At 59.0% G+C, this 17,743-nt stretch overlaps 2 protein-coding genes across 3 annotated transcripts; one reads left to right on the forward strand and one right to left on the reverse strand.

Annotated features, from left to right (window-relative positions):
• The first annotated feature begins 763 nt into the window (after positions 1-763).
• On the forward strand, positions 764-5,446 carry EIF4EBP3 (eukaryotic translation initiation factor 4E binding protein 3). Its single transcript, XM_039483276.1, has 3 exons — positions 764-990; positions 3,936-4,109; positions 5,082-5,446. The coding sequence occupies exons 1-3, from the start codon at positions 876-878 to the stop codon at positions 5,108-5,110; spliced, it is 318 nt and encodes a 105-aa protein (XP_039339210.1). The 5' UTR covers positions 764-875; the 3' UTR covers positions 5,111-5,446.
• A 4,404-nt stretch (positions 5,447-9,850) lies between these two features.
• SRA1 (steroid receptor RNA activator 1) lies at positions 9,851-14,088 on the reverse strand. Of its 2 annotated transcripts, XM_039483256.1 has the most exons (5): positions 13,648-14,083; positions 13,004-13,129; positions 11,382-11,596; positions 10,666-10,774; positions 9,851-10,275 (listed from the first exon to the last, which is right to left on the reverse strand). In XM_039483256.1, the coding sequence occupies exons 1-5, from the start codon at positions 13,691-13,693 to the stop codon at positions 10,082-10,084; spliced, it is 690 nt and encodes a 229-aa protein (XP_039339190.1). In that variant the 5' UTR covers positions 13,694-14,083; the 3' UTR covers positions 9,851-10,081. The 2 variants fall into 2 exon arrangements, with proteins under 2 accessions (XP_039339190.1, XP_039339191.1); XM_039483257.1 differs by lacking the exon at positions 13,004-13,129 and having other exon boundaries at positions 13,648-14,088.
• Positions 14,089-17,743: the final 3,655 nt, after the last annotated feature.

Raw genomic sequence — 17,743 nt, forward strand, 5'->3', positions numbered from 1 at the left:
CTTCAGTCAATGCTTTGCTGTCCCCAAGAGACACTGCCTTCTTATTGCTGCACCACTGCCTACTTCTGAATCCTTGGTCTTCCTCCCAAAGCAGACCGCTAGGCCCTGTGTGGTTGAACTGTCACTGACTCTGCTGTGCCTGGAGGCCTTTATTTGCCCCTGGAAGGAGCTTAAATCGGTTTTGTGGAGGAGAATCTAGCAAACATGTTTCCCCTGTTGAGCTGGGATGGAGCCCTGCCCCAGGGAGATGATTTTTTTTTTTAAGTGGGGCTCACTGGGATCCAGGGGCTAGGCAGAAATATTCCTTAAGTTTCATCAATCCCTAGCTTCTTGATTCCTCTGGAGAGAGGTTTGCAGGCAGCAACAGTGATGTCCTGTTCTGATACCAAGGCTCTTTGGGGCCCTAGCCAGCCCCCCAGGAGCGGGCAGCTGCGTGCTTGGGGCTGCTTTGCAGAAACGTGTTATGGGTTTCCCTGTTTCCAGGGTCTAGTAAGCACAAGCCGGTTTCTGTGGTGTCGGAGAGGGTAAAGGGAGGGCCCTTATCGCTCCCCGCGGGAAGCCCAGCAGGTAGGAGAAGGGGAGACTGGCGCTTGAGTCTAGGGTTTGAGTCCCACCTCCTGGGGTGATTCCTGTGCAGCTTGCGGTGTTCGGCTCTTTTCTAACGCACCGGGGATCCCGGGTCAGAGCCAGGCCAGACTCAGCGCCCCGCCCTGTGCTGGCCTGCCAGGGGCCTGCCCGCCTCGGGGAGGGAAGGACGCACACCCCCGGCCCCGCCCCACGCTGGGACGGGCCCCGCCTGCCTCAGGGAGGGAAGGATCCGGCCCCGCCCCGGGCCTGCACGTGTTGCTGGGCCCCGCGGATACCGATCGGGCTCCATGGCCGCGGCGAGCACCACGAGCTCCTGCCCCATTCCGGGTGGCCGAGACCCGGGCTCCCCAGAAGGCTACAGCTGCACCCCCGGCGGGACCCTCTACTCCACCACCCCAGGGGGTAAGGCCGGGCCCTGCAGGCTCCGCTCCCCGAGCAGCCCCTGGGCTCAGTGCGACCCCAGCCCCCGGACTCTGCCTGCAGCTGGTCTAGGGTGAACCTCCGCCCAGCGCCCCCTGCTGCGGCTGCAACCCCGGCTGTCCCGCGCGGAGGTGGCCCGGGCCTTCCTGGATCCACGGGGAGCGGCCTCCAGTGTCCCGCAGGGCTCCCGGGCAGCGGGTCCGGTACCTCCCTTCCCGCGGGAGGGCGCGTGGGGCGGCCCCGATCTCCGGCTCCTGTCCCGAGCCGTTCCGGTTTCGGGGTCGCGCAGTCCAGCGACTCAGACCCGGTTCTGTAACCCGGGGGGAGTCCGCCCGTCCGGGCTCGGGGTGGGGCTGAGCTCAATGGGGTGCCCGGCGCTGCGCCCCCGGAGCGGATCGGGGCAACTTAAGCCCGTTCACACGCGCCCTCCGTGTCCGAAGAGCCTCTTCGAGCTGGAACTGCCCTTGGCTGGCTGGGCCTCGGGAGGGTTTGGGCGGTTTTCGTCTTCGCCTGGACGGGATCTCGGTTTTCCCCTGAGACGCAAAGGATTTGCCCCCCACCCCGCATGGCTCATGCTAGGGAGGAAGAGGCGCCCCCGGGGAGGTGCATAGGAGGCAGCAGGCTCTGCACGGTGTATCCAATATTGCCCGATTCCTTGACCAGCTGCATGGAGCGGCCAAGGCCCAGGGGGCCTGTGGGGCTCCCACAATACACGTCGTAATAACAAGGGCCGTGGAGGTGCTGAGCTGGGTCGCCGGCTGAGCTGTTGCTCCCTGCTCGGGAGTTGCAAACCCTGCACCGATGCCACGTGAGTGCACAGGAGCCTGCGAGGAGAGACACCAAACAAAGGCTTTATGAAAACTGTCGGGGCCACACCCCTGTAGCAGTGCAGGCCCCGGGGAGCCCCTGGCCCTGAGAACCAGAAGGGTCCCCTTGTTTCCAAAGCAGGGTCTGTGACGTGCACTGCTTAGATGCTAGGGCTGTGTCCTATGGGACTTCTTCCTGCTACACCCTCTGTTGTTGTAGCAGTGGGAGCTCTAGGGCCTGGGCAGCTGCCAGCAGCTTTATGACTGTTATCAAGCCCTGCTCTGAGCAGGGTTAGCTGATGTGGTGGTTAAAACACCAGTGTCCTGTCTGCATTAGCCTTGCCAATGGAGCTAGGACCCCAGGGAGAGTTTAAGGAAAACTTGTGGTAGAGGCAGCACAAGGGATTTAAATTCAAAGTTGGAAGTGTGAGTTTGGACAGAGATGATCTAGAGCAACCTGTGGCCCAGTCAGCACACAGCTGCAGCCCATGTGGCCTCCTCAGAGCCATATAGGTAGTATTGGATGCATCCCCCATAACACATTGTGGGCCACATAGGTTGAGAATCACTGATCAAGAGCATTTGGCAGGTGCGGTCTCTGCTGCGCTCTGCATGGCCCAGCTCCTCAAACAGGCCAGAGCATCCTTGCTTCCAGGCTTTCCCGGTTCTCCCAGGGTTTGTCCACGTGTGGAGCTAGTAAGGAACGTTCCTGAGTACCTGAGTGCTGTTGCTGCTCTGTCGTGGGAGACACTCAGGTACCTGTGTGATGAGCAGCAGTACAAAATCCTCAGGCAAGATCTGGGCAGGGTGTGGGTAGGAGCTGGGCTGTGCCTGCTGAGAGGGGCATTCTGCCAGGTGTGGGTGTCTGGGGGCAAGGCAGACTCCTGCCCTGCTGCTGCACTGCCTGCCTCGGGGCTCTCTAGGACTCTGACCTCTTGCAGGGGGTGAAAGCAGCCCTGCTGGCCTCGCCGGCATGTCTCTATTTTTAGAAAGCCATCCACACTTGTCCTTGTGCCTGGTGCTGCCCTTGGCCCGCTGGCCTGCATGCCTTTATCCATGGGCAGGGTGTGTTTCAGTTAAACTGCACAAGCCCATCCTGCCAGCGCTGGCTCGCGATAAGTCTTATCTTGGGAGTGGGGGGAGGCACGGCAGGTGCTGGCGTTGAGGTCAGCTGCTCAGAGCTGCCTGCACTGGGTTACATGATATGTTTGCTCTGCACCAGAGGCTGCCACCTGTGCTCAGCAGTGCAGGGATTTCTGGGCTCACCCCACCAGCCGCTGCTCTGCTGTTCCATCTCCGTTGCAGAGCCTATGTTACCTGGAGCATTCTCCCTGCCACCTGATGCTAGGCTGGATTACTGGAGCGGGGGAGTGGCTGGGTGTCAGCAGTTGGTGACTGAAGGGTCATGTGGCTAGGTGAGCTGCAGGCTGGTGTTGCCAGCTGGGAGGAACGGATCCCTGGCAGCACTGCCCCATTCGGGGAAGTGTTTTTTACCCCTTCACACAATACAGAAAGTAAGGATTACACAATGAAATTAATAGGCAGCAGGTATAATACAAACAAGAGCAGTACTACTTCACACAAGGCACAACTAACCTGTGGAACTCATTGCCAGGGGATATCATTAAGGCCAAACTTATAACTAGGTTCAAAACAGAACTGGATCAGTTCCTGGAGAATGGCTCCATCAATTGCTATTACCAAGCTGGTCAGGGAGGCAGCCCTGTGCTAGGAGTGACCCTAAACCTCTGACTGTCAAGCTGGGATGGATAATTGCCGTGTTCTGTACACTCCCCCTGAAGCTCTGGTATGGGCCAGTCAGAGGCAGGATACTGGGCGAGGTGTACCATGATCTGGCCCAGTATTGCAGCTCTTATGTTCTAATTAACATTAATTACTAGTAGCTGCTCTGCCTGGGCCTACGGCTCAAACAGTTGTGGTGTCACATGGCTCGGCAACACAGGAGATGCTGGCACAAGCCTGGGCTTGATCTTGCCTGCTCCGGGCTTGGAGAGGGAGTGGCAGACTCCTGAGCTCCCTATGGAGCAGACTGTGGTGGGTGGGGCTCTTGGAAGAGGGCATCTGAGTGCCGGGGGCTGATTTTCCTGCTGGGTTTGACAGGTACCAGGATAATCTATGACCGTAAATTCCTGCTGGAGTGTAAGAACTCGCCCGTTGCCAGGACCCCACCCTGCTACCTTCCTCACATCCCTGGCATCACCTCTCCCCCCCACGCGGCGCTCTCCAAGCTGGAGGATCTTAAGGAACAAAATGAGACTGAGGAAGAGGTCCCAGGTAAGACACACGTGCCCAACCCCTGGTCCCGGAGCACTGCCTGTCACCTTTGCTCCTGCTGCAGCCTTTGGGGGCTCCCCTGGTGCATCACAAGTGATTTGTCCTGCCTGTTTCAAGGCACTTGAAGCAGGACTTGAAGTGGAGGGAGCCGGGGATAATGCAGCTCCCACCCTGGGGGAGCAGCACCCCCTTCCAGCACTGGGATGGGGAGAACTTGTCTGGTTCCGCCTGCCTCTGGCTGGGTGGTGGCTGCTTGTCCATGTCCTGTCTGCGGGGCAGTGAGGAGGCCAAGCCCTCGCCTGCTGTCCTGCACTTGTTCCCGACGCCAGGGGATGGAGACCGGTCCTGGGTGCATGGAGCCACCAGCCTCTCCCTCTTGGGGCTGCCACTGAACTCAGTGGGTGCTGGTGCCAGGGCCACGGCTGCTTCCTGTGGCTGCATGGCAGGGCTGGACCCATAGTTTACTCCCCTCAGGAAGTCTGCTCCTATTGGGTGAGTGACCATCTGCATTGAGTGCCCCTTGTGGATGGGAGGGGAACTACAAATTAGCAAGCAGGGCCTTTGCCTACTGCTGTCTCTGCCCCTCCCCTCCTTCCCCAGGGAGTCACTGCTGCTCTCTGGGGCTCTGCTCAGCTCCCCCATCACATGGGCCTCACACACTGTCAATTCAGACCGCAGCAATGGTGGCCCTGGGACTCGTCCATTGCTCGCAGCTGGAACAGGCTGGGGGGAGGGGAAATGGGACGCCCCATCCAGAGGCTAGTGAAGTTTGGCAGTGCAGAGCTGTGACCCAGGAACTCAGCCGGGGGAGAAGGCTCTTCACTCTGATCTGCCCGTCCGTGCTGCTGCTACTGGCAGTAGGTTAACAGCTCTTCTGGTTAACAGCATCCTATCCCCACAGTGATCCCTGCAGAGCCCCCCTTGCCACGCGCCGTCCTTCTAACGCAGCCCTTGTTTCTTTCCCCTGCCCAGATGACGATCAGTTTGCCATGGATATCTGAGCTCCCAGCAACGCGGCTGGCTGACAGCAAGCTGCTTTCCTGGGGCTCCTGCCTCCCTTCCCTCGCTGAAGACCCAGAGGTGAGCAAGGCCCTGGTACAGCTGCCGCCTGTGGATCTGGCACTGTTTTAACACTGTTTCTCTGCAGTTGCATTTGGTCTCGGTTTTTTTTACTGAAATGAAGCCAGGGTTTGGGGGCTGGCGTGGGGGGGCAGCATGAGCGGCTGCTCTTCCCCCAGGTACCACAGGGCTGGCTGGGCTCGCTGTGCTGAGCGTGTCTAGTGGCTACGCCGTGGGCTCATTCTGAGGCTGTGCAATAAACAACCTGTACCCCCTTCTGTCCTGTGTGTCTTCTGTGCTTTGCTCCCAACCTGCAGCCCATGGCTGGGGCGTGGCAAGAGCCTGCCAAGTCCATGGGCAAAGCCTCTGCCCTATGGCCCTTTCCCCTTGTAGCTGGAGGGGGGGGGTAGTGTACAGGAGTCGCTGGCTCTCCCTCGCTCCAGGGGAGTGAGAGATGCTGGTGATCTGAGCCTTTGGTTAGAACTGGCCGAGGGGTCCCAGGGGAAGGGGGCCTGGGTCCCCAGCAGTCAGGGGAGCCCATCCAGCTTGGTTGAAAGCTGCGGTGCAAACTGGATGGGGGGGGGGCTTTCCTTGGCTTTAGGCCAATCAGGAGGAGACTGACTTCATGCTCCTGCTTATTTGTAACTTAGCACAGAACCAGGCTCTTCAGCATAATCAGCTGTTGGAGAACCCTCCAGGCCAGGGTCAGACATGTCCTCCCTGGGGTTGGGGGTGATGGGCCAAGCAGCCCCAACTGTCTCCCATGGCTTTCAGCCTCTCCAGGAGTGGTTGCAGTGCTGGGGCTGGGCGGGACACGCTGGCTGTCATGACAGCTGCCCTGGGAGGGTGCAATCTGAGCTCCATGAACTGTGTGCCCAGACACCCTGGTGCTTGCTAAGGATAGGACAGGAAGAAGAGGCTTTCTCCAGTGTCTCTTGTGACAGCTGCAGCAGCAATTGCAAACCTGCACTGGCCTACCAGCTGGGAGCTGCTAGCCGTGAGCCCAGGCTGGTGCCAGAATCCACTGTGGGAGCAAGTGCTCCAGGACTCAATGAGCTCCAGGAGCAGCCAGCAAACCCTGCGCCTGTGGCACTCGGTCCTGGGTTGGAGGAAACAGCTTGTAGCCATGTCATTCTACGGACTGTCTTAGCTCACCCCAAATCTCCTATTATCCCCCTGCACCTGCTGGAGCTCAGGGCCAAGCCTTTGGCTGTTGGAAGATCTCTCCTGCAAAACTCGCTGCGCTCCGGTACTGGGAGTTAGGGTGTACTCCTGAATGCCAGCTGCAGATCTGTCTGGCCACCTGGGCTCCAGGAGGGGTGAAGGGCTAAGGAGTGAATGCCTGGGCTTCATGCCTGAGCCAGTGCTGCTTCTGGCTGGGAGTTTTGATGCCTCTGGCCAGCCCATGCCCTTGTCTCACTGCCCCCTTTAGAGTGCAAGGGAGTTGTTACCCTCTCTCCCCTCATGCCCTTGCTGAGCTGCAGTGAGGGTGTTACACAGAGGCTTGGAAGGACTCTTCCTGCCCCACAGCCTGGGCCAGGATAGGGTGGGATTGAGCAGGTGTTTGGAGTGAGAGTGTCTCTGTGCCCAGAGAAACCAGCTGGATTCCTTAGCGCTGGTTGCTGCTGATGTGGCAGCTTTGCTGATGCATGTCCTTTAATGCCCACAAGAGGGCGGTGCTATGTCACCTCCTGGAGAGGACTGACAATGGGGGGGAAGCTGCATTTGGAAGGGACCTCAGGAGGTCATCTAGTCCAACCCCCTGCTCAAAGCAGGACTAATCTCCAATTTTTGCCCCTAATACTAAATGGCCCCCTCAAGGATTGAACTCACAACCCTGGGTTTAGCAGGCCAGTGCTCAAACCACTGAGCTATCCCTCCCCCTGAACTCAGGGCTGGTTGGGCACTGAGGCCTACACCCCTTGTGGGCTGGGAGGGAAGGGCCAGCTGATGGCAGGCACTGGGGTGATGCCGCGGGCAGCCAGGCCAGCTCATTGTGCTGCTCACCCTACTGCACCCATACGGCAAGCAGCCATCTGGCCCCTGCAGAGCTGGATATGTTCTCCTGCTGCTGTGACAGGATCCGAGGCTGGTGCTTTGATCTCTCTCTCTCTCTCTCACACACACACACGCACACCCTCCCCACTGCGCTGATTGGGAGCAGCAGCAGCTGAGCCCAACTGTGGATCCAGGTACAAGAGGAGGAAGAAGAGCTACAGTGAGGAAAGGTGGCAGATGCTTGATAGTGACTGGGGAAATGCTGGCTGGTTTTGGACCCCAGATGGTAAAAGCATGAGCCGGTCAGTGAGGGGCGGGTTTCTAGGGAAGGCACGTTGACTGGCTGGGACAGGACTTGTCCTGTGGAGTGTGGGGCTGGGAAGGGAAACGCTGGAGAACATGCTGCAATTGCAACGCCTGGTGACACACCTTACTTCAAAAGATCATTAAGTCCCAGGCAGACTATGAAGAGCTACAAAGGGATCTCACAACACTGGGTGACAGGGCAACAAAATGGCAGATGAAATTTAAATGTTGATAAATGCAAAGTAACGCACACTGGAAAACAATCCCAACTATACATATAAAATGGTGGGGTCTAGCTCAGTGGTTTTCAATCTTTTTTTCTGGTGACCCAGTTGAAGAAAATTGTTCATGCCTGTGACCCAACAGAGCTGGGGCTGAGGGGTTCAGGGTCTGAGAGGGCTCTGGACTGGGGATACAGGCTCTGGGGATGAGGGGTTTGGAGTGCAGGGTGGGGCCAAGGATGAGGGGTTTGGGGTGCAGGATGGGGCTCCAGGTTTGGGGGGGGTCAGGGCTGGGGTAGGTGATTGAGGTGCAGGCTTACCTCAGGCAGCTCCCGGTCAGCAGCATAGCTGGGGGGGCTAAGGCAGGTTTCCTGCCTATCCTGGAACTGCGGACCAGGCTGTGCCCCAGACGCAGCCAGCAGCAGGTCCAGCTCCTAGGCAGAGGTGCGCAATCAGCTCCACGTGGCTCTCACCCACAGGCACTGCCACCCCACCCCAGGTCCCATTGGTCTGTTCCCGTCCAATGAATGTGCGGAGCAAGTGCTGCATGTGGAGCCTCCGGCCCCCCCACCGAGGAGCCAGACCTGCTGCTGGCTGCTTCCGGGGTGCAGCGCAGTGTCAGAACAGGTAGGAACTAGCCTGCCTTAGCCAGGCAGCACCACTGACGGGACCAGAGCCGCCGTCACCCGGTGCCTTCCATTCCACGACCCGCAGTTCGAAAACCACTCGTCTAGATTAGCTGTTTCCATTCAAGAAAGAAATCTTGGGCGTCATTGTGGATAGTTCTCTGAAAACATCCACTCAGTGTGCAGCGGCAGTCAACAAAGCAAACAGATTGTTAGGAGCCATTAGAAAAAGACTAGATAAGACATTAAATATAATGCCACTATATAAATCCATAGTATGCCCACAACTTGAATAGTGTGTGCAGATCTGGTTACCCCATGTTTTAAAGGATATATTAGAATTGGAAAAGGTACAGAGAAGGGCAACAAAACGATTAAGGGTATGGAACAGCTTTTGTATGAACCGAGAGAAGTAAGATTGGGACATTTCATCTTAGAAAAGAGCCGACTAAGGGGGGATATGATAGAGGTCCATAAAATGATGACTGGTGTGGAGAAAGTGAATAATAAAGAAACGTTGTTTACCCTTTCACATAACACAAGAACTAGAGGTCACCCAATGAAATTACTAGGCAGCAGGTTTAAAATAAAGAAGTGAGTATTTCTTCGCACAACGCAGTCAGCCTGTGGCACTTGTTGCCAGGGGATGCTGTGAAGGCCAAACGTATAACTGGGTTCAAAAAAGAATCTGCTAAATTCCTGGAGGATAGGGCCATCAATGGCTATTAGCCAGGATGGTCAGGGATGCAACCCCTGTGTGAGAGTCCCTAGACCTCTGACTGCCAGATCCTGGGAGTGGACAACAGGGGATGGATCACTTGGTAACTGCCCTGTTCTGTTCATTCTCCCTGAAGCACCTGGCATTGGCCACTGGCGGAAGACAGGATACTGGACATTGGTGGACCCAGTATGGCTGTTCTTATGTTCTAAAGGGGAAACAGGGCCAGGTCTGCCCCAACCTTCCCACACCTCCCCTGGGCACTGAGGTGACTGGTGCCAGGGGATGTGTACTGCAACCAGGGCTGGGCGAGTAACAGACATGTCCGTGCACCCCTGGTTCGAAAACACTGCGTTTGGGTTGAACCAATACTGACGCTTCAAAATTTGCTGTGAATTGGAGGCCATTTGAGGTCTTTTCCAGAGCAGGGATTTGAACCTGAGTCTCCCCCATCGCAGCTGATGCCCTAACTATTGGGCTGCGGGAGAGAATCTGTCTCCACCAGCTGTTTTGTTTGGGTTGACAAAAACTGCATTTTTTTATCAAACAATCCTGGGCCAAAAAACATCACCCAGCTCTATCTGCAGCTTCCCTTCTGGGCATGGGAAGGGCTGAGCGCTGATCTCCAGGCCCAGCATCTGACTGACCTGTCATTACAGCCCAGGCCTCCATCATCCCCATGCCTGACAGGCCTGGGAAAGAATAGCACTGACTGCCACATGTCCACACCAGCTGCAGCTCTCTCCCCTGGAGCCTGCTCACAGCAGATTCCAGATGAGGGCTAGTGCTGGGCTCGCACAGAGGCTTGGGACACTGAAAGATCAATAATTTTTATTCAGTATCATATGCAGCAAGTTGCCCCGAGATCTATTGGTGGTAAGAAAGCCTCTCCTTGGTGCAGAGCAGATCCGGAATTGGACACTCAGAGGCAGTACAGTGAGACATGGGAGAAGCCAGAAATTCTTCGGGGATGGAGGAGTCTTGCTATTTTCCCACTACAGCAATGAGAAATAATCCCAGTGGCCAAGAGCTCCACCACCTGGCTCACAGGGCCTCTTCGGCTGGCTGAGCTCCAGCTCCCTGCTCATCATTTACAACCAAGTCTCCAGGAGGCAAGTTCCTTGCTTCAGCAATTAACCGTTTGATTCCCACCATCCACTGACTGACTTCATTGACATGGTCCACCATGAGCGAGCGATGGATTTCATCAGCCACATCCCAGTGCCGCCGCTGGAGCTCTGGGAGACAAGGAAAGAGCAACCCCTGTTAGTGGCCCACGAGCCTCTCTGGTGGATGTGGGGAGTAAAAAAGGCTCTGAGCTGAGCATGAGCTCCAGCCACACCCCAAAGCAGCTGGACCCACTGGGATTCCAGCTGGAAGAAGAGTTGTGCCTAGATACTACAGGGATGGGAGCACGACAGTCGGACACGGGGACATGACAGGGCAGAAATGGGCCTCACGGTGACAGGTGAGGGACATGGGAGCAGCGCCTCCTGAGTGCTGAGAGGAGACTGGGAGCCAGGAAAGGAATGCATGCAGGCCACAGTGAAGAACCCCTGGGAGATGCAAAGATGGCCCCTTCCCTAGATCGGGTCACAGCTCCCTGGTGCCCCTTTGCCCCTGCTCACCCTGCACCAGGATATTCATCCTCTTCCTCACAGGGGCAGACAGCTTTCCCTGGAGCCACAGCTCCCGAAACACAGTGAGGCGTCTGCTGATGTCATCACAAACCTGTTTCTGGAAGTCCAGAGAGGAGCCTTAGTGAAGAGCTGCCATCATAAGGGCTGGAGCCAGACCCCCACCACCACCACCAGCGCTAAGGTAGGGAAGAGGGGTAGCTCTGGGAAGAGGACCCTGTCAGAGCCACCCGCACCCAGCAAGCTGAGCCCTCACATCCTCCTCTCAGGCGGCAGGGTGCAGAGGGACAATTTGGGAATGGCTTGGCTGTGGTGGGCCCCTGTAATGCCACAGAGAACAAACACCCCCGTTCAATAGGCCCTTCCCTGGCTGCACACACCCTGAGGGGGATGAGCAGCAGCTGATAGACCAGGGTACAGGGCTCGACATCAGTGCAATTTTCCCTCTCTTGGTATTGACACCTCCTCATCAATTTGAACTGGCCTTCAACACTGGTTCTCCACTTGTAAGGTAACTCCCTTCTCTTCATGTGCCAATATATATTTATGCCTGTATCTGTAATTTTCACTCCATGCATCTGAAGAAGTGGGTTTTTTACCCACGAAAGCTTATGCCCAAATAAATCTGTTAGTCTTTAAGGTGCCTCATTGTTTTTATGGAAAGAGGAGTCACTGGCAATGCCACTGGGCGTAGCAGCAATCCTCACCTGCACGGTGTTCCTGCACATGCTCAGAGTCTCATTCAGAGGGGCTAGAACATCTTCTACCTTCACCTCGCACTCCTCCTCAGCCAGGCTCACAACCTGCTTTGCAGCGTCGGGCCTCAGAGCAGGGCTGACCACAGCAAGAGGGGGCGGCCCCATAGGTTTTGAGGCTAAGGCTGCTGGCACCGTTGGAGGAGCAGAATTCGCTGGAGTCAGGGCTGAAAATACAAACGTTCTGCAGTCAACAGCCACTGTAATATTCCAGTCCAACCCAGCCAAAGCCCCACCTGCTCAGCAAAGGGGCTGTGCTCCAAGCTCTGGTGTTCTGAGGTGGAAAGCATTCAAAGCAGAGCACTGGACTCGTGCCCGGCACAACAAGCCAAGCTAGCCTAGTTAGCTACACTGCAAAGAAAACCCCACAGCAGCAAGTCTCAGAGCCCGTCAGTGTGGGGCTAATAACAGCACAGAGGCTCCAGCCGAAGCGGGAATGTCAACACTGCTGCTGTTAGCCTCTCACACCACAAGCCTGAGTCAGTTGACCCGGGCTCAGACTTGGTGCCATGGGTTTTTCCCTACAGTGCAGACATCTCCAGAGCTCCAGTTCTGAAGAGCCCCTTCCACTGTCTATACTACTGGCCGTACCTAGGGGCTGGGTGCCTCAGAGCACTGGGAATGGACCTGCCAGCTTGAGGGCCCCAGCTGAGATCTGGCCAGGTCAGCAGGGACTAGCAGGCATTCCCACATGGTAGCTGCTCCGGTGCCCTGCATGACATGGGCTGGGGTCTCAGCCCAGCTCCTGAGGAGCAGGTGGTCACATCACAGCACCTCCCTTCTCTGCAGATGAGGGGAGGGCAGGGCAGCATAAAGTGCCTGCTTCCCCTACCCTGTTCTTGGGGTGGCAGAGGAAAGCAGTGCTGGGTGCAAAGTGAATCTGTCCCCTCTCTGGGAGGACGTGAGCAGAACTGACCTCAGGGAAATCACCCAGCAAAGCCAGGGGGCTGCCTGTTAGCCAGCAGGGAAAGGAGGTAATGAGCACCCAGGCTGGGGTCTGGCCTTCCGCTGGGTTTGAGCAGCGAGATCTACTGAGGCAGCCCTTCCTAGGGAGAGGAATTACCCACCCACATCAGTAGCACTGTCTGCAGCCCACACACCCAGCCAGAGTCTCCTACAACCTAACCCCAATTTCATGAGCATTCATAGTCTGCCATACAATTTCCATACCCAGATGTGGCCCTAGGGCCAAAAAGTTTGCCCGCCCCTGCTGTAGAAGCTCATGCACTAAGCTCCTGAAGTCCCCAGTTCAATCCTGCCCACTGCCGACCGGGGTCTGTCAGCGTGACATCTGCATGACCCTGGATAGGAAGGTCCCACAAGAGCTACAGCAAAGCATGAGACAGTGACCAACCCAAGAGCCTTAGCCTGAGGCCTCAAAGGAGAGAGGCAGGCTAGCACCGATTCCCCTCACAGGTGCTTAGGCGGCACGGAAGGGGGAAATCCTCCTCCGCAGAGAGCCCTCTGAAGGGGCTTTGAGCCAGTGACTGGGCTTAACTCAGCATTCCTGGTGGGCTCTGCCACCCCCAGCATGGGCCCACCAGCTGCAAGGCAACATATGGGGCAATTCTAACCTTGGGGGGCTCCAGCGGCTGGGCCAGGGACCCTGCGTGTGAGGGGGGGGCGCTTTGGGCCTCCACACTGGATCTGCAGCCCATAGGAAAACTGGGGGGGGTCGTTCCAGCCACGCTCCTTGTTCCCTGGGGAGACACAAATGGCACCAATTACTGGCACTACACGATGGCCAGCGCCAGGGCTTCCCCTTGCCCCAGCACAGGAGGGGGGAACCAGGGCTTCCCCTCCCCCTGCAGCCCCATGACAAGAGTGGGAGCCAGACTTTCCCTCCTCTCCCCATGACAGGAAGGGGAGGGGGCAAGGCTGCCCCAGGCCACATGACAAGAGGAGGAGCCAGGACTTCCCCTCCCCCACGCCTCAGGACCAGGGCCGGCTCCAGACCCCAGCGCGCCAAGCGCGCGCTTGGGGCGGCATTTCGCCAGCAGGCGGCTCCGGCGGACCTTCCGCAGTCATGTCCGCGGGCGGGAGGTCCCCCGGAGCCGCGGGACCGGCAGCGCGCCCCCTGCGGCATGTCGCCCTGCTTGGGGCGGCCAAATTCCTAGAGCCGCCCCTGCTCAGGACAAGAGGGCCCAGGACTCCCGCTTCCCAGGACGGGGGGAGGGGGTCGTGGAACGTGCCCGCTGGCCGGGCTCGGCCCCCTCACCCGGTTTCACGTAGAGTTCCGCCATCGCCACGTCACAGCCGAGCATGAGACCCCGCCCCTTCCGAATTAGGGCGTGGCCTGGGCGGTGCTCAGTGCCCGGACCGGGGCGTGGCTGAGCCGCGCTGGGCGGAGCTTTCTGCCGGGCCCGGAGCGGCCCTGCGGTGGGTGCGGGGTCTCGGGAAGCGGCGATCGCCGCCGGGCCCAGCCAAAGTCGCCAGCCGGATCCGAGCGGCGCGGAGCTCGGGGGCTGCCTCGGCCGCCGGGGGTCACTCCACTGCCCCGCGTGCTAGCGCCGGGGACCCCGCCCCTGCAGGGCCCGCTGCGGAGCCGGCCACGCCGGGCCCTTCAGCCAGATCCCTGCAGGAGCGGTCCCCGGCCCGGCTGTCCCGGGCCCCACTGCTCCCGGGGCGGGCTCACTGCCGCACTGTCCGGGGGCCCTGCTATCCCCGGGCCGTGCTCGCTGTCCCACGGGTATCCACTGCACCCTGTCGTTGGCCAGCCTCATCTGGCTTCAGCTGCCAGCTCTGTGTTGATGACTCACAAACCTGCCTCCCTCTGTCTCCTATTTATCCTGCTGCCCTTTATCCCAGCCCACTTCTCTGCCTGGGTGTCTCACCATCAACCAGATGAACGAGGTCAAAACTGAACTACTTATCCTCCCTGCTAAAAACCCCTTCTGCCCCATCACCTTGACAGTGCCACCAGCCTCCCTGGCAGGGGCGGCTCTAGGCACCAGCGGGCCAAGCGCCCGCTTGGGGCGGCATCCTGGGGAGGGCGTCATTTGGCTCCGGTGGAGCTCCCGCCGGCATGCCTGCGGCAGGTCCACCGGAGCCCGGGACGAGCGGACCTGCCGCAGTCATGCCTGCGGCGGGTCCCGTCTTCCCGCGGCTCCGGTTGAGCTCCCGCAGGCATGACTGCGGCAGGTCCGCTCGTCCCGGGCTCCGGTGGACCTGCCGCAGGCATGCCGGCGGGAGCTCCACCAGAGCCAAATGACGCCCTCCCCAGGATGCCGGAGCCGCGGGAAGAGGGGACCCGCCGCGGGACTGGGGAAGGGCGGCGCAGCGCTCCGCGCTGCTTGGGGCAGCCTACTTTGTAGAGCCGCCCCTGCTCCCTGGCCAGGGCCGCCCAGAGGATTCCGGGGTCTTCGGGGGCGGGGGGCCCCCGCTTCGGCGGTAAGTTGGCGGCGGGGGGTCCCGCCGTTCTGGGACCCGCTGCCGAAGTGCCCCAAAGACCCATGGCGGGGACCCCCCCGCCGCCGAATTACCACCGACGTGGGAACCGCTGCCAAAGTGCAGCCCCCACCGCGGGTCTTCGGGCCACTTTGGCGGCGGGTCCCAGAACAGAAGGACGCCCCCGCCGCCGAATTACTGCCGAAGACCCGGCTGCACTCCGGCGGCAGGTCCCGCTTCGGCGGTAATTCCGCGGCGGGGGGTCCTTCCTCTCTGGGACAGAAGGACCCCCCGCCAATTACTGCCGAGACCCGGCTGCACTCCGGCGGCAGGTCCCGCTTCGGCGGTAATTCCGCGGCGGGGGGTCCTTCCTCTCTGGGACAGAAGGACCCCCCGCCGCCGAATTACTGCCGAAGACCCGGCTGCACTCCGGCGGCAGGTCCCGCTTCGGCGGTAATTCCGCGGCAGGGGGTCCTTCTGTCCCGGAGAGGAAGGACCCCCGGCCAGCAAAGACCGGGAGTGAAAAAGCTCCGGGGACCCGGGCCTCGCAAGAGTTTTCCGGGGCCCCCGCAGCGAGTGAAGGACCCCGCTCCAGGGGCCCCGAAAAACTCTCGTGGGGGCCCCTGCTGGGCCCGGGGCCTGGGGCAAATTGCCCCACTTGCCCCCCCCCTCTGGGCGGCCCTGTCCCTGGCACTCAAACCTGTAACCTGGGGTCCCCCTTGCCTCAGCCAGCCAGCCTAAGCCTGCTGCCAAATCTTGCCCTATTTTTAGCCACTGTTCTTACAGAAGCCAACCAGTTCTCTTTCTGCGCCCAGACCCTTATTTTGACAACTGCACCTGCCTCCACTCAGGCTTTTCTGATATGTGGGTCAACCTCTCGCTCCATCTGTAGCACTGATACCAAGGGCTTGTCCCCAGCTCCTTGTGCTGACTTGGTCATGTCCTTGTATGAGCCCCTCATCCTGCTCTCCCTTCTCTACCTTTCACCCTTGTTCACTACTTAACCCTTCCCTGTTTGCTGTTGTGTCTTTGCCAATTATGCCAGTCTCCACCAGCCATTTGTCTGTCCTCCTGACTGTCATAAACGGTTAGCTGAGAATGGTTAGCCCCTAGGAATGCCTGAGATCAACACCAAACGCTGATACCAGCTGCAGGGGCGGCTCTAGCGATTTCGCCGCCCCAAGCACGGGGGGCGCTCTGACGGTCGCCGGTCCCGCGGCTCCAGTGGACCTCCCACAGACGTGCCTGCAGAGGGTCTGCTGGTCCCGCGGCTCCGGTGGACCTCCCGCAGGCACGCCTGCGGATACTCCACCCCAGCCGCGGGACCAGCGGACCCGCCGCAGGCATGCCTGCAGGAGGTCCACCGGAGCCGCCTGCCGCCCTCCCGGCGACCAGCAGAGCGCCCTCCGCGACATGCCGCCACAAGCACGCGCTTGGCATGCTGGGGCCTGGAGCTGCCCCTGACCAGCTGGCAAGTCTGTGCATCCAGCTAGCAGGGCAGCGACTGTCTCCTATTGTGTGTATGTACGGTGTCTAGCACAAAGGGCTCTGGTCCTCTTTGTCTATGGATGACAATACAAATGATTGTGATCTTACCAAAAGTGTCATGGGATTTTTGATGACTCAACTAGTCAGAACCTCTGTATTTCATCTGTTTTGAAAGATGACTTTTCCAGCAGACCAGTACCCCCCACACCCTATCACTGTGCTGGGGCATTATGGAAGAGTGCCCCCTGTTGAGTTATCAAGACTACCCCCTACAGCCCAGCTGTTTCTCAGAGGGCTCCTTCCCAAGTGCTGGCCCTGCATACTTGGCACCAGTGCAATATGGCAAGCTTGGAGCCGTGATTAGAGAATTTGTAAGTGGTTTAGCTTGGCAGTTCTGGCCCCGTTGCAGCAATCAGAGATTTACCATTGGCTTCAGTGGAGCCATGATTTCACCCATGTCATTTTCCCCAAGAAGTCTGCTTGAGGTGTGAGGCACGTGGAGAGCCTCAGGCACCAGTTCAGCAGCAGAGGGTTTCCAATGAAGGACCGATTCACAGCCTCTGACACTGTAGGTTTGTATTTCAATCCCATCCATCTGGTGGGGGGCAGATTATCTTCCATCTGCCTACCATGGGCAGCACATGAACCCTGTTTGGGGAGGCAAGCCTCCTGCACTGCCCCATCACCTGTGGCCCCACCCCTACCCTGCCCCTTCTGCTCCTCCCCCACCCCTTGCCCGCTGGTACCAGAGGAGCCCTGAATCCCCCACCGCAGCCAGAGCCCCGGCTGAGCCCCTCCCCAGCCCACCTCCCTGAGCCCCAGCCCACCCTCCTGAGTCCTGGCCCACCCTCAGCCCACCACCCCAAGCCATGACCAGAGAAGCCCCAAGCCCTGGCTGCCCGGAGGAGCTCTGAGCCCTACCATGGCATAGCCCCCCAGCCCATGGTGTGGCGCATTAGCAGAGGTTTGGGGAGGCTTAGCCTCCCCAAGCCTCCATTACCCACTGCCCATGCTGCCTACTGTGGGGTTTCTTGCACCTTCCTCTGAGGTGTAGGTGCTGGTTCTGGGGGTGCTATTGCACCTCCCTGGCTTGAAGTAGTAACAACCCAAATATATGTGTAGTGGGGCAGCTGGGATTAAAAGCAGCCCTGGAGAGGGCTGCAGCTGGGAAAAGCATTAAGAGCAGCTGAGGGGGAGGCTGGTGAGGTAGTTGGCCCCAGGTGTGGCTGGCTTAATCAGGCCACAACTGGCCTGGATAAAAGGGCTGTGGGGCCATGAGACAAAGAAGGCTCACTCTGACCCTGGCATGGGAAGGTACTTGAAGTAGAGCAGTGCTGGGGAAGGGCAAGAGGTGCTTGGGAGCTCCAGTCCGGTAAACCTCCAAACTGCAGGCCTTGGTGAAGGCCTACAAAGGTGCAGCCTAAGAATAGGCAGAGGCA

Source organism: Mauremys reevesii, linkage group 8 (assembly GCF_016161935.1).
Source record: "Mauremys reevesii isolate NIE-2019 linkage group 8, ASM1616193v1, whole genome shotgun sequence".
NCBI classification, from domain to species: domain Eukaryota; kingdom Metazoa; phylum Chordata; order Testudines; family Geoemydidae; genus Mauremys; species Mauremys reevesii.